The sequence below is a fragment of the Gymnoscopelus microlampas genome (assembly GCF_963454915.1).
Source record: "Gymnoscopelus microlampas genome assembly, chromosome: 8".
In the NCBI taxonomy this organism is placed as follows: domain Eukaryota; kingdom Metazoa; phylum Chordata; class Actinopteri; order Myctophiformes; family Myctophidae; genus Gymnoscopelus; species Gymnoscopelus microlampas.
In genome coordinates this window covers 54684767-54700206 of record NC_139945.1, presented here as the reverse complement: position 1 = coordinate 54700206, position 15440 = coordinate 54684767, and the positions used below count along the sequence as shown (strand labels likewise).

The following is a 15440-nucleotide window of genomic DNA, read 5'->3' as shown; positions in this document are numbered from 1 at the left end:
AGGCTATAGCAACATAAGCTTTTGGGAAAACTCTCCTGTTTCATTCTCACTGCTGTTGCTACCTGCTGTTGTAACCTCTGAGCACTCTCTATTTACCTTTTTGAGTGTACAGTATTATTAAGAAACCTGGCATATTTATGGCATCTGTTACATTATGACACCTGGAGTTCTCTCCGGGGCTTTAATAGGCTCTATGCACAGCAGCCATATTGTAAGACATTCACAGGTGTTACCAATGATACTAATGAAGGCTCTGTTCCATTTAATGTAGCACAGTGGTTGTCACATTTTTGAATTTCAGATTTCCGCGACCCCCATAACTCTCGTTACACACCCGTAAAGGGCCATTTGGGAGTGTTTCCAGTGAGCCAACATGGACAATATCAGCACCCTGACTCTGTCTGACCAGAATGGAACAGAGCCTTCATTAGTATCATTGGTAACACCTGTGAATGTCTTCATAATATGGCTGCTGTGAATAGAGCCTATTAAGGTTTATCTTAGTCACAATACTGTTCCAGAGGATAATTTGCTCAACCAGGAAATATGAATTGTAGCAGTGTGACATTATTGTAAATAATGTACTACTAATAGGTGAGGGAATGCCTGATATGTTTGTGATGTCATCTGGATTCTTCAAGTAATAGTATCTTTCAGAAGATAATTAAAACAACTGCATAATCAACTGCATAAAACGTAAAACACTTTTATTAACAATATATACAATTTGGCCATACAACGCAAAACAAATGATTGAAAATATACAAACATTAATCATGGTGCACTGAAAAAACACCCCAAAAAAATCGAAACATATAAATAACATTTTCTCTTTCAAAACACACGTACACACTATGGTAGCAGCGATTTTATTGGTAAGAATTGGACGGGCAATCTAATCTATGAACGAGTTTCAACTGAAGTAAGGTATTCTGGACAACAATAAAAGCATTTTGCAAACTACACAACCATACCACAAACTCTGTAGCGAGAGAAAAACAGCCGTGCGGTCGGGTACTCAAAAGATCAAAGTTTCAGTTACTTTTCCAGTTACAAGTCCAGTGGTGATCAATTCATTAGGGATGTAACAATATTATTGTTATTGTGATATTGCAACAACTCTATATTTTTGTGGGCCTCTCAATATTATGTGACGCCATCTACCATAGGTGTACACGCTGAAATGGTATTGTTTTGTTTTAACAGCTGCGGAGTTATGAGAGTAAAACAGCCTGCCATTTAACTTAGCAGCAAATGTAGCTTTAGTCAAACAGTGCTGCCAGCTCTGTACCAAAGGCTCAAACAAGCAGAGTGCATCTCATTAATCAAATGAACCACAGTATTCCTATTCTGAGCATGTCATAGCATAATAAGTGAACACTTGGAACATCATTTATTTATTTAAAATATCTTGATAAATACTGTGTAGTGGACTTGTTATCGTGATATTATCGTATTGTGAGTTTTTGGTATCATAACATACCTACAATAGGCTCTATGCACAGCAACCATATTGGAAAGAAATTGGGCCTCTTCTTACTTCCTTCACAGGTGTTACCAATGATACTAATGAAGGCTCTGTTCCATTCTGGTCAGGGTGCTGATATCGTGCATGTTGGCTCACTAAAAACACTCCATTTTGGTTCCCAAATGGCCCCTTATGGTGGCTGTGTAACTCTGAGAGTTATGGGGGTCCTTGAAAATAAGACAACCACTATGCCACACTAAATGGAACAGAGCCTTAATTAGTATCATTGGTAACGTCTGTGAAGGAAGTAAGGAAGGGGCCCAATTCATTCCCAATATGGCTGCTGTGCATAGAGCCTATTCATCACTGTATCCAAAAGGATAGAGAGGCAGACAGGCAGACAACACCATCCATTTAGCATTTTGTGGAGTCATTATTTGCTACAAACCCAGAGGTTAAAGGTCACCACGGATTCACTTCTTAAAAAAGAAAAGAAAATGACACATAACAGATCTTAAAAAACGTTCAAACATTCACAGTATCCAAGACGTCGGTGCAGAAAGACATCACAGCGGTCGTGAACGTTTCACCGGTGACCATTCCTCTTTTAACCACAAGAGGGCAACGTTACAACACGATGTCAGTTCCCAATAGAAAAAAAGACTAGAAAAAGGTGCTCGTCAGAGCGCAGGTCTTCGTCAGACCGGGTGGCCTACCCATGCATGGCTCTGTCAGTCCCGTTCGCAAATTTTTGAAGCCAAATGGAATATCGCTCATTGTCACATCATGATGACTCACAAGATTATCTGTACCTCATTTGGTATAACAAATTATAATAATCACGTTTCTGCAATAAACAGTGACATTTGTGGCGCTGAAAAGTGAAATTACTTTTACCTCTGTGTTGTTTAGAGGCCCCTCAAAGTGTGATTCAAATGTGGGGTTGATCGGACTCTGCGTTCAAAATGTGTGGCATGTTGTGTAAACAGGCAAATGTTGGAAGCCGATCATAGCCAATAGGCTCTATTCACAGCAGCCATATTATGAAGATATTCACAGGTGTTACCAATGATACTAATGAAGGCTCTGTTCCATTATGGTCAAACAGAGTCAGGGTGCTAATATTGTGCATGTTGGCTCACTGGAAACACCAGTGGGTCTACAGTTGGGGTCCAGGGACCCTCATGGGCTTCCAAATGGCCCCTTACAGGTGTGTAACTCTGAGAGTGTACAAATGGAACCAAAGGGTCCCGTAAGGGTCCATTTAGTTCCATTTGTACACTCTCAGAGTTATGGGGGTTGTGGAAACCACTGTGCTACACTAAATGGAACAGAGCCTTCATTAGTATCATTGGTAACACCTGTGAATGTCTTCATATTATGGCTGCTGTGAATAGAGCCTATTGGAATTGAATATGAACAATTTGAATGATACCTGTAAATGTTTATGACATGATAATGTGTGTTGTGAGTGGTAGAAGCAAAAAGTGTGTTTTGAAGAAAACGCTAAATAGCTAGTTATGCAGAAATGAGCGTGGACTATATGGGGAGTTGTGTCATGATCCAAGGAATCCAGGGGGGGAAATATATACGTATATTGTATGACCAACAGTTCAGGAGGTATGTATAGGCCAAAACGTGAAGCGGCCTGTTATAGTACCACTATGAGGCCAATTTGAAAAGCGGGGTATGGGGCGCATTGGGGCGGAGTGGGATGGAGGTTCTTCCTTGGCCTACTGAGAGTGTGCATGCAAAGCTTCATGCCAATCGGTCCAGTGGTCTCCGAGATAGTTGTCCAGAGACAGAGACACACAGACAAAGGGTCGAAAACATAGTCTTCCCCGCCTGGCCCGGCGGAGGAGTGGTACTGACTCCACTTCATTGTAAATCCATTTTTGTCCAACTTCATTTCCTTAAGTCCTCTCTGTCTCTTGTGTCCTTCAGTCCAGAGAAGTTTATTTAGCTTCCAATCCATATTCTGTGTTTTAGATAAGCAAGTTGACCGCTCCATCTTTGAGCTAATGCCACATATCACCAAAATAATGACAATGATGATATTAATAATAATTGAAGATATTTAAAAGATGCTCATGTTACTTGTATGCACAATGTAGTGTCCTTTATCTTTTGAGATACAAAAATAGATGAGTTGAAAATAAATGCTAATCCAAACATAGAAAAATAGATATAATCAAATGGTATGCACATTTACCACCATGTAGTTTGATAACTACCTATGCTGATAACTGTGTTTCCTATTGACCAATAATATTAAATAAAGATTGCTCTCAGTCTTGTACGTGTGGGAAATGAGGCGTCATCCAGCACGGAGATGAAACAGGATGAAAAACTAAAGACAGCACAGGTTATCTGAGACAGGAAGTGGACGAGGAGGAGGCTGTGAAGGTGTCAAGGGTCAGCCCGGGCGTGGTCCAGGGTGCAGAGGTCACCATACAGAGCACTTGTCCACAGGGTGCATGGGTGACCCCTTGGGACAGTGGAACACACGCGCAAACTCATCAAACTGAGACACGCTGCCAATCACCCTACAGGGGACAATGAACACATTTTACTGTGGAGAAACATACAGTAGCAGGGCAGGGCGATATATTGAACATATCAAGTGATATATTGATAAATATATGGGGATTACCAGGGGTCAAAGGTGTACTTATACATATGTGTACGTATGCAGCAAAAGGCAGTATGAATAGAATGGAACTTGGAAACTTGGTGTTGGAAAATACAGTGAAATAAGTCTATAGGAAGCTGAGAACAGTGGAGCTCAATGTATTACGCTCATTTCCATAATACAAATAAAACTAATTAGAGAGCAAACATTAATTTGAACACATAATTAATTCAAGGGCACAAATGGTCAAAACACTCTCCACTGACACCTGGGGTGGCTCCATATGGAGTCTGCAATTGTTTAGGGAAAATGTTTTTTCAAACAACAGCAAATGTGAATGTTGAACGTCACAAGGCATTTTTCATTTTATTCAAACTGAGCAACTTGCCCCATTTATGAACATTTATGAGCACAGACATAAAGGTGTGGATAAAAAGCTATGCACATTTCGTGTAATGAACGTGTGTGCGTATGCACGCGTATGGGGGTGGCATAGCTGAATGAGGAGTGAGGAGTGAACCCCTAAGTTGGAAAGTAACTAAGTACTTTTACTTAAGTAATGTACTTAAGTACAATTTTGAGGTATTTGTACTTTACTTGAGTATTTCCAATTTCCAATACTTTTACTTCTACTCCACTACATCTCAGAAGCAAATATTGTACTTTTACTCCACTACAATTATTTAAAAACTTTAGTTACTCGTTACTTTTCAGATATAAATTATTACATTATAAAACATACATTAACCACTTTAGCCCTATTTTATACCGAGGCTATTTGAAAATAGCAGATCTACAAGCTCACAACGCGTCGCAGCGCGACGCGTTGTGAGCTTGTAGATGTGCTATTTTCAAATATTTAGTACTTTTACTTTTGATACTTTAAGTACATTTTGATGCCAATACTTTTGTACTTTTACTCAAGTACATTTTTAATTCTGGACTTTTACTTGTAACAGAGTATTTTTTATATTGCAGTGTTTGTACTTTTACTTAAGTAAAGAATTTGATTACTTTTTCCACCTAACCCCTAACTGCTCCACGACCCTTATGGGCAGCGATCAGCTGGTTTGAGCTGAAACCGAATGTCCCCCGCGGGAGCAAGTAGGTCAATATTATTATGTGTAGGTGTGCTCCAGCCTAACTATGGTAATGTGGAAATTACAGTAGTTATATTCATGAAGTCTAATAAGTATATATATACCTGTATACTGCGTGCGTGTGTGTGTGTGTGTGTGTGCGTGCGTGCGTGTACCTATAGTGCTCTGGTGCATGTTTGTCGGTTAGCAGCTGCAGGTAGATAGACTGAGATCTCCTCTTCATGCACCAGTTCTGATGAGACAGAGAACAATCAATCAGCCATTAAAACGCCTCCATTCATCTGCTGTTGATCTGCTGCATCGTGGAACACAGTCAGAGCTGGTACCTGTGCAAAGGCAATGAAGAGGAGCTGCTCATGGGTGTATTTAAGGCCGGGCAGGGGTCTCTCTGGACCATGTTCCCTCACCCACTTCTGATATGCCTGGAGAGAGAGAGAGAGAGAGAGAGAGAGAGAGAGAGAGAGAGAGAGAGAGAGAGAGAGAGAGAGAGAGAGAGAGTAAGGCATGAACCCATTGAGACCTGAAGCCGATTCTACATGTCTCCTAAATCTCAACAGTATTCTGAAAAACGTATGTTTCTATATCTAGTGGTGCTCAATCTTTTTCATGTCAAGGACCCCCAAAATGATATGTATTTGGCCGCGGACCCCCATCAAAATATTTTGTTCCAGGGACCCCCCAGAAGCAAAGATTTGAGTTAAAAATGTTCGCTTTAAAAATATATATATTCAAAGATTTGCACACATTTTCACGATTTTTCAAAAATAGCAGATCTACAAGCTCATAGCGCTGCACTCGGTGCTGCGCTATGAGCTTGTATATCTGCTATTTTTGAATAGCCCAAAGTGTAAAATAATGCTTTTTAGCTCAAATCTAAAAATGACAGAGTTCCAGGTCATAATGGGTTAAAGGAGTACTTCACCCAATTTTTTTTTTTAATATCAAACACACCCCATGAAGCCTTGAATTCATGGAGACTCTGCAAGTCTCCTACTGGAGACTCCGCCGGTCATCAAATTATTGTCTTAGGAATGCGACAAAAACAAAACAAAAAATCTCCATGAATTCAAGGCTTCATGGGGTGTGTAATTGATAGAAAATACGTATTTTTTTGGGGTGAACTACTCCTTTAACTTTAACCGCATGAACCCTATATACTTCCTTGATTGGGGTCCCCCGGGGTCTATACTTGGTCCCTCTACGGTCTACGCCAAAGGTCTTTGCCAAAAATAACCGATCAACAAGCTCATCTTGTACTGTAGATCTGCTATTTTCACTGAATTCCCACCCCAGAGTAGGAACACTAGGGCTCATGTGGTTAATGTCCCCAAGGGAAAAACACATCATACATAAACACAGTGCAAGATCCATATCGCCCACACTGTCACAATGAATCATCGGGGAAAAGAAAGAGAGACTATAACGACGTGCAGGGTTATAGTTTGTATACAAATAAAAAAAACATAGGGGATGGAACAAAGGACAATCCATTAGTGCTGCCTTTGGGGGGGGGAGCAAACCTTCCCTGATAGAACTCAATATGTAAAGGATTTAAAGCAGAGCTATCAAACAGGATGGATGTGGCCCGTGAAGGGGGTTCAATTCAGCGCACAGCAGTGGCGTACCCCACTGTAGAGGCAGGGCAGGCGGTCGCCTGCCCAACTGAGATCTCGCCGAAAAGGTGTCACTGTGTGCTTAATGTCCTCAAAGTCACGCATCCAACAAGCTTTGAACTGAGCAGATTGGACCTTCTGTTCCAGAGATAATGGCCGAAACATCTTGAAAACGGACACTTTCGCCGGTTTTCGATCGCCGGTTTTCGATTGAGTTGAAATTTCTTTTTTTTTATATTGGGGGTAATAGAGGGGGGGGGGGGGGGGGGGGATTTAAATGTAAATCCTGCGGACGCCTACTCTGGTTCTCACACTATGGTACGCATACCAATGGTGGTACACGAGGTCCCCTATACTTATACACAGATGAATCTCCCAAATATTTAAATAATACAGGGGTAGTTCATCCACAGAAACTAAGACTTTATTTCTATAGTTTACTAACCCAGAGATGTCTTCAATACAAGGAGAATTTTCGTTTGTATACCATTCCTTTACAGTGAATGCGTGATCGAATAATCGAACAATCTTCATTAACCCCAAACCCATTGATACCTGGAACGCATCTGTGTCACTTTAGATGTCTTTGGCTATTCAAAAATAGCAGATCTACAAGCTCATAGCGCGGCACCGAGTGCCGCGCTACGAGCTTGTAGATCTGCTATTTTTGAAAAATCGTGAAAAAATATTTTTTTATATTTTTTTCATAAAACTGTTAGGATTTAGATTTTTTTTAAGAATCGCCTCAGGTCTTAATGGGTTAATAGCACTTTGATTTTGATCAGTAAGGCACATCCCTGGTTCTCATGAGATGTTACTTACGTAAAAAGAAAGCTTGAGACCTCCCATGTCAGCAATGTTCTCGCCCAGAGTCAGACGACCATTCACCTGAACAGAGGGGGAGAAGGAAAAACACCAATACTGTTAATTACACTCCACTTTTTACTCTAACCCCGTAAAACCGAGAAAGCGATCTGTGTCATTTAACCGAGTGCCGCGATACGAGCTTGTAGATCTGCTCGGCTTGGATCTCTCTTAAAAATGTAGCTTTATTTTTTTTTCCAGAAAACTCTTGGGATTTAGAACAGTGGTTAGTGGTTCTCAAAAATATCAGCTATACAAGCTCGCAGTGAGTCATTTCGTGCCACGCTGCAAGCGTGTACATCTGCTTTTACATCTACAATTTAGAAAAATCTCGAAAGTGTTGAAAAATATACTGCTCAAAGAAATGTAGGGAACACTTTGATCCCTTAATTATTTTGAGTTTTTTCATGAACTGTGTACATAATGCTAACGAAAACTGCTCAAAAGAATTAAGGGATCAAAGTGTTCCCTTCATTATTTTGAGCAGTGTACAGTATATAATAATTTTCAAAAACATTGAACACAAATCTTCTCTTTTGGGGGTCTCTGGCACAAAACATTTTCAGATGGGGGGGGGGGGTCCGCAGCCAAATACAGAATCATTTTGGGGGTCCTTGACACGAAAAAGTTTGAGAACTACTGATTTAGAAGGCACGCGTGCGAACGCGTGCGTGCGTGCGTGCGTGCGTTGCATGTAACCCACCATCTGGTTGTACACGGTGAAGTTGTCGTACAGCTTGACGATGCACTCCGCTCTCTTCTGGAACTTCCTGTACGAGTCCTCCGTCCACCACTGCTTGAGGTTGCCGTGGCGATCGTACTGGCCCCCTAGGGACATGAACCATTGCATCACTAAGATGAGGAGCAAGAGGCGGTCCGGGATTAGGATGACACTAGAACAGCAGCTCTGTGACATTTTGTTTAAGACTTATTTATGACATTTTGTTTATGACTATTAATGTTAACTCTATGTAAGTGGTCAGTGTTTCAGTTCTGTTGTAGGACAATGTGGACTAAATAGCTGTCATTCTTACCCCAGTCATCATAACCATGAGTCAGCTCATGGCCTATAATGGCTCCTATCCCTCCATAGTTCAGAGACCTGAAGGCAGCAAAGAGAACAGTGGATTACTACTATAACAATAATATACAGTACACCGCTCTGCACATCAGATACAAAACCAAAACTGATGATATAATACCTACACGCACTGGATAATGAGTCTGTTTTGTATAAAGAATGTGGGTGATATCTTCTGGACAGAAGAAACAGACTCATGATGACAAGTCAAACTGACCACATCGTCAGCTCATGGATGAGTCTTCTGTGTCATGATGTTCTTGCTGCAGTGACTTCTGCTCTGCATTTGTCTCCCCCACCTATTAACAAACCCCCCATTTGTTTCATCACCCCAAACTCTGGGTGTGCCTGTGTGTCCTTGACCCCAGGCTGGCTCAGTGTGTGTGTGTGTGTGTGTGTGTGTGTGTGTGTGTGTGTGTGTGTGTGTGTGTGTGTGTGTGTGTGTGTGTGTGTGGTCTACTCAGCCCATGCAGAGGCACAGAGCAATGGGAGAGCAAGAGCAGGGCTATTCGTAAAGCTACGCCTGGAAATAACTTTCTGACAGTTAGTCGATAGTCGATTATACTCAATGTGATAGAGCACAGTGTGTGTGTGTGTGTGTGTGTGTGTGTGTGTGTGTGTGTGTGTGTGTGTGTGTGTGTGTGTGTGTGTGTGTGTGTGTGTGTGTGTGTGTGTGTGTGTGGGGGAGGGCTATTAATTCGAACTCCAGAATAGGCACAAAGATATAGCCACGTGCCTATAGACACACACATGCAAGCACACACGCAGAGGGACATAATGTACATTGTATGATCAAAAACACGGTTAAATACTGTCATTAACATTGATAAGTATTAATGACATGTATCAATGAAGACAGTATCAATGAAGATGTAGAAGTGAACACATGGACTGAATACATGGACTGCTAGCTCGTTATATTAATGAGGTGTGTGTGTGTGTGTGTGTGCGTGCGTGCGTGCGTGTTTGTTATTTTGAACATGGAGAAGGGTAGCAATCGTGTATGGAATAAAAGAACAGCCGAGTGCTTCTTAGAGTTCACAGGGTGACGACTCCAGTCCAGGAAATGATGAGGTGCTCACGAAGTGAAAACAGGATCATAAATGAAGAGGGGTCCTATCAAAACGGGCAAACTTCAAGCACACTCATAGCCTCGCCCTGAGGACGACACTGTGTTGTCGAAACCGGTAGGCGTCTAGTAGCATTTTATTTTTTCATGTTTTTAAGTTTGCCCGTTTTCATTCGTGTATGGAATAACCCTGACAATACCCATCATTAATGAACAGTTATTCATATATAACTGTATAAATAGTGGTTTGTTCGTATGTTTGCTCCAAAATCCATAAAAGTTTGCTGCACAAAAATAAGTAGCTTGACTCAAATTTGACGTTTGGCATTTATACCCCTTTGACTGCCCCCTGCAGGGAGGGTTCTGTTGTCTTCTATTGTAATGTATTTATTTTTGATAGCTTTTCCTCTTTCCCCGTCATGTTTTAAATCCAGTCCAGACCAAAACAATGAAGTACGTATCCATGACAACCGGTATCAAGGTTCCCTCAGGCTATCCAATCATACTGCCTGACAAAGTACCATGGTGTCTTTTCTGGAGGTGTGCAACATTGACATTTTTGTTCTGATTAAAATGTGTTATTGTTGTTGAGCTGGTCATGTGCGCTGGTCATGTGATCTGAAGTATATCTGTCTTCAGAGAGAGCTTTTACTGTAACACTTTATCACATCTAAACAAAATTAAAAAAGGAATAAATAAGGTAAAGAGGGACAACATATTATATCGGAGGAAAATGACTATATTGTGCTGTACAATTAAACAAGTCAACTTTATGTTCATTCTGTCAGGACCACTTTCATCAAAATAAAACATTTTAATTGCATATTATAACGGTAATTTAATTGCCAGAATTAACCCTTTAAGACCTGGAACGCATCTGTGTCACTTTAGATTTCTTTGGCTATTCAAAAATAGCAGATATACAAGCTCATAGCGCGGCACCGAGTGCCGCGCTATGAGCTTGTAGATCTGCTATTTTTGAAAAATCGTGAAAAAAAATGTTTTACATTATTTTTTGAAAAACTGTAATGCTTAAAGGGTTAAGCACTTATTATGTTTTGCGGCATGGCTCTGATCCGTGACCCACCCTGCCCGTTCCATGTGCATACATGGAATGCCACAGGTAGGGAGAACAGCAAGCTAAGACCTCCCCGGGTACTACAGAACAGAGCAGCAGCAACAATGACATCAGACAGCGACATTGGTAAGATCAGATGAGCATTAAAAAAAGAGGAGCTGGGTTGGAGGTGGGTTTTAAGTGAGAGCTTGCAGGTGGGCATGTGCACGCTGTGGCAGGAATATGCAAGACGAAGCAATTCATCATCAGATCACTCCATTAAAGGAGAATTTTGGACTAAGTTTTTCTTACCTTTTCTATGATGTTATGATATCTTAGGATGAATGGTACAGTAGAACATTTTCATAACCCCATCCCGGGGTCCGCCACAGCTTAAAACGTGCGCGGATAGGCCTTGCGTTAGATCACATAGTTTAATAGCTTTGCCAGAAGCATGACTTGACTAGTGTGTCCTGCCAGAACTAACATTATGCAAAACATAAATATATATATATATATATATATATATATATATATATATATATATATATATGTATATATATATATGTATATATATATATGTATATATATATATGTATATATATATATATGTATATATATATATATATATATATATATATATATATATAGGGTTATATATCGGCTCCTCTCCACCCTCCCCTCTTTGCTTTGCGGCCCTAACCTCTCTAGTGACACCCTCCCAACCGCCCAACCTCGGTCATGTGATAAAGAGGTCAGACTTCCTGTATCTGGTTGCTATGGCAACCTGCCAGATCAGGCTGAGGGTCTGATAGGCGAATCAGAGAATCAATCAAGCCAAGAGTCCGATCACTGATGGAGGTGGGGTAAGATGCCTAAAACATAGCCATAGCTCTGATCAACAGTCTGTGACGGGTCTTGGAGGCATGTGGAGTGATCCTGTGCTTGCGAATCGCTGCCGAACTTCGGAGCTTTTGTCAATGATATAGTATATATATATAATATATATATATATATATATATACTAGACCATACCCGGTCGACGCATGCGTGGGGGGATATGCGCACATGATCTGGCAACCCGGGAGGCAGTTCGTCCCATAGCTGGGCAGCCCCGTAACCATGGCGACAGTGTTTGACACAAAAACGCTAATAAGAAGCTGAGATTTGATGAAATTGAAAAACGGGCTTCACAGTTAAGTTCAGATGGTAATGGTCAATGGCTGTGTGCAAAATCAGAGCAATTGGTCCAGCCAGTGAGGAGAACCGGGTAGCTTCACCACCACTACAAACGCACAGAGGTTACTAGAATTATAGTAGGATAGTAAGATATACATACATATATATATATATATATATATACACACACACACACGTATATAAGAAACTAAGGTAAAAAGGCATCCAATAATAATTACACCTCTTATGGAAGCTTTCTCAAAAGATGCGGCGTTGCTACAGTGACCGATGACTTGTCAAAACGGGTGTCAAACACAGCGTAAGCACTGAGTGAAAGTTTCAAGGAGACAAACAAGGTCTAACACCCAATTTACTCGAATCCAAAGTGAGTGACAAGTGTGAAATCAGAGTAAATGGCATGGATCCTAATAACGACAGGGTAAATCAATATGCCCGTCGGCACGAGGAGCAGCTCACAACAACTTGGAAAACATGAAGCCACAGACAGTAGGTTACGTGTCTATTGCTTCCATTTTCCATTGTAATAGGCTCTAGTCACAGCAGCCATATTATGAAGACATTCACAGGTGTTACCAATGATACTAATGAAGGCTCTGTTCCATTCTGGTCAAACAGAGTCAGGGTGCTGATATTGTGCATGTTGGCTCACTGGAAACACTCTGTTACACCAGTGGGTCTAAAGTTGGGGTCCAGGGACCCTCATGGGCTTCCAAATGGCCCCTTATGGGTGTGTAACTCTGAGAGTGTACAAATGGAACCAAATGGACCCGTAAGGGTCCATTTGGTTCCATTTGTACACTCTCAGAGTTATGGGGGTCGTGGAAACCACTGTGCTACACTAAATGGAACAGAGCCTTCATTAGTATCATTGGTAACACCTGTGAAGGAAGTGATAATATGGCTGCTGTGCATTAGCCTGGGATCCAGCCTGATTCGCTACGTTCGGCGGACTTTTTTCTCTCTCTCCGCTTATCAGTCTGGAATGCACCCCATTGACACGTTTTGCAGAACTACACTGGAACTACATATGTTACGTTAGGCAACGTCGTTGCTGATTGGATGTTGTTCAAACGAATGACGAATCACAAGGATCACACTGTCTTTTTTGTCCCGCCCCGCACCACAGACCAATCAGAAGCCACGGCACGATTCGAAACGTTTGACATGTCCCGCCTCCCTTGGAGATAGGAGGCATTCCAGACTGAGAAGCGAAGAGAGAAAAAAAAGTCCGCCGAACGTAGCGAAGCAGGCTGGATACCAGGCTAGCTGTGCATAGAGCCTATAATGTTGTGGGGTTGGCTTGCTTTTGGGTTTGACGGGCCAGGTGAGAGGTAGTACGGAAGAGAAGAAGAGACACTTACTGTGGAAACTCTGGGTCGTAGAGGGTGGGCTGAAGAATGCCTGCAGGAAATACTGGAGGAGAGACACAAACAGAGTGAAGAAAATCAGTGACATTTCACTTAAAAAGAGATGCAGTGTGTAGAAATGTGAATAATGTTATAATAGTTATTTCTGAATTCCACCTTAAAATGTAGTATTAGCAATTAAGTAGTTAACCAATTGTTGACGTTGTGGCGCACAGTTGCAATGAAGACAAGTGTGCGCACTCGTGTGTTGAGACAGTTACAACGGTATGAGTATGTGCAGCGATCACTCATGCAACGGCTCACCCATTTGATTCTTGTTAGGGAGATAGTAGGCATTCAGAGCCTGAGGAGGAAGCAGCCACCTGCAACGAAGACACATTGTCAAACATACTGTACACGCACGCATACATACATGCAATGGTGGAAAAAGTACTCAAATGTTTTACTTAAGTAAAAGTATCAATACTGCAATGTAGAAGTACTCCGTTACAAGTAAAAGTCCGGAATTCTAAATTTACTTGAGAAAAAGTACAAAAGTATTGGTATCAAAATGTACTTAAAGTACCAAAAGTAAAAGTACTAAAATGTTTGAAAATAGCCGATCTACAAGCTCACAACGCGTCGCGATGCGATGCGTTGTGAGCTTGTAGATCGGCTATTTTCAAATAGCCTCGGTATAAAATAGGGCTAAAGTGGTTAATGTATATGTTTCATAATATAATAATTTATATCTGAAAAGTAACTAGTAACTAAAATGTTCAAATAATTGTAGTAGAGTAAAAGTACAATATTTGCCCCTGAGATGTAGTGGAGTAGAAGTAAAAGTATTGGAAATTGGACATACTCAAGTAAAGTACAAATACCTCCAAATCTTACTTAAGTACAGTACTTAAGTAAATGTACTTAGTTACTTTCCACCTCTGCATACATGTGAACAGAAACCCTGTTTGTTCTTTTCCACATACTAAATTTGGGTAAATCTTTTATAGAGTTATGAGGATTTTTCTGTGCATAATCTACATAAAGCTCTAAATCAGAAAAAGTGCTCCTCGGGAGCACAGGTCTCCGCCAGGTCAGGTAGGTTATTGTGGCCTCCTGGTGGCACTATAATAGGCCAATGTGAAAAGGGTGCCATTTCTTCCTAGGCCTTTCACTGAGGCATTTTGTTTCAAAAATTTGTTTTGCAAAAATTGACCTGCTGGTGGCGCTATAACACGCCAATGTGAAAAGGGTGTATTTCTTCCTCTGCTTAGTGGGAATGTGCGTGCAAAATTTCACGGAAATCGCACACTGCCTTCATGATTTGGGGCATTCTGTTCAAAACAGACTTTAGAAGCCAATGTTGGCCAATCAGGATAGAATATGAAAAATCGGACAGATCCGTCTTGATCTCATGACTATAGAGATATTGTGTACCAATTAAAGTGATTTTCTGAACAAAAATCGGACTCCTGGTGGCGCTATAAAAGGCAGATGTGAAAAAAATCGGTGCAGTTATAGGTAAAAACATGAATCGGCCTGTTATAGCGTCACCGTGAGGCTGATTTGAAAAAAATCTAGTGGCATTTCTTCCTTTGCCTAGTGGGAATGTGCATGCAAAATGTCACGGAAATCGCATGCTGCGTTCATGATTTGAGGCATTTTGTTCAAAACAGACAAATCCTGCAAACTTTGGAAGCCAATCTTAGCCAATCAGGAGGGAATATGAAAAATCGGACAGATCAGCCTTGATCAAATGACTATAGAGATAATGTGTACCAATTTGCGTGGTGTTTGGACCAAATCTGTAGGAGTTTTATAAAAAGATGTGTTTCGCAAAAATCGGCCTCCTGGTTGCGATATAACAGGCCAATCTGAAAGAATTTGGGGCAGAGCTTCTGCTCTGGTGCCCAGGGAGTGCGCGTGCACAGTTTCGCTGCAATCGGGCCAACGGTGCCGGAGTCACACCGACGGATGGACGAACGGAATGACAGAGTGCAAATCATAGTC

The 15440-nt window shown here is 41.2% G+C and overlaps 1 protein-coding gene across 1 annotated transcript in view; it reads right to left on the bottom strand.

The window, feature by feature from the left end:
- Positions 1 to 3805: 3805 nt before the first annotated feature.
- Positions 3806 to 15440, bottom strand: part of LOC311050652 (endothelin-converting enzyme-like 1) — a gene marked incomplete at its 5' end in the record, with an annotated part of 35819 nt that continues 24184 nt past the window's right edge. The window contains 7 exons of the mRNA XM_084064738.1: positions 3806 to 4014; positions 5356 to 5432; positions 5527 to 5622; positions 7636 to 7701; positions 8381 to 8505; positions 8712 to 8779; positions 13446 to 13497. Of these exons, the coding sequence (XP_083920864.1) occupies positions 3915 to 4014; positions 5356 to 5432; positions 5527 to 5622; positions 7636 to 7701; positions 8381 to 8505; positions 8712 to 8779; positions 13446 to 13497 (584 nt within the window). The 3' untranslated portion in view covers positions 3806 to 3914. The remainder of the gene's footprint in view (positions 4015 to 5355; positions 5433 to 5526; positions 5623 to 7635; positions 7702 to 8380; positions 8506 to 8711; positions 8780 to 13445; positions 13498 to 15440) is intronic.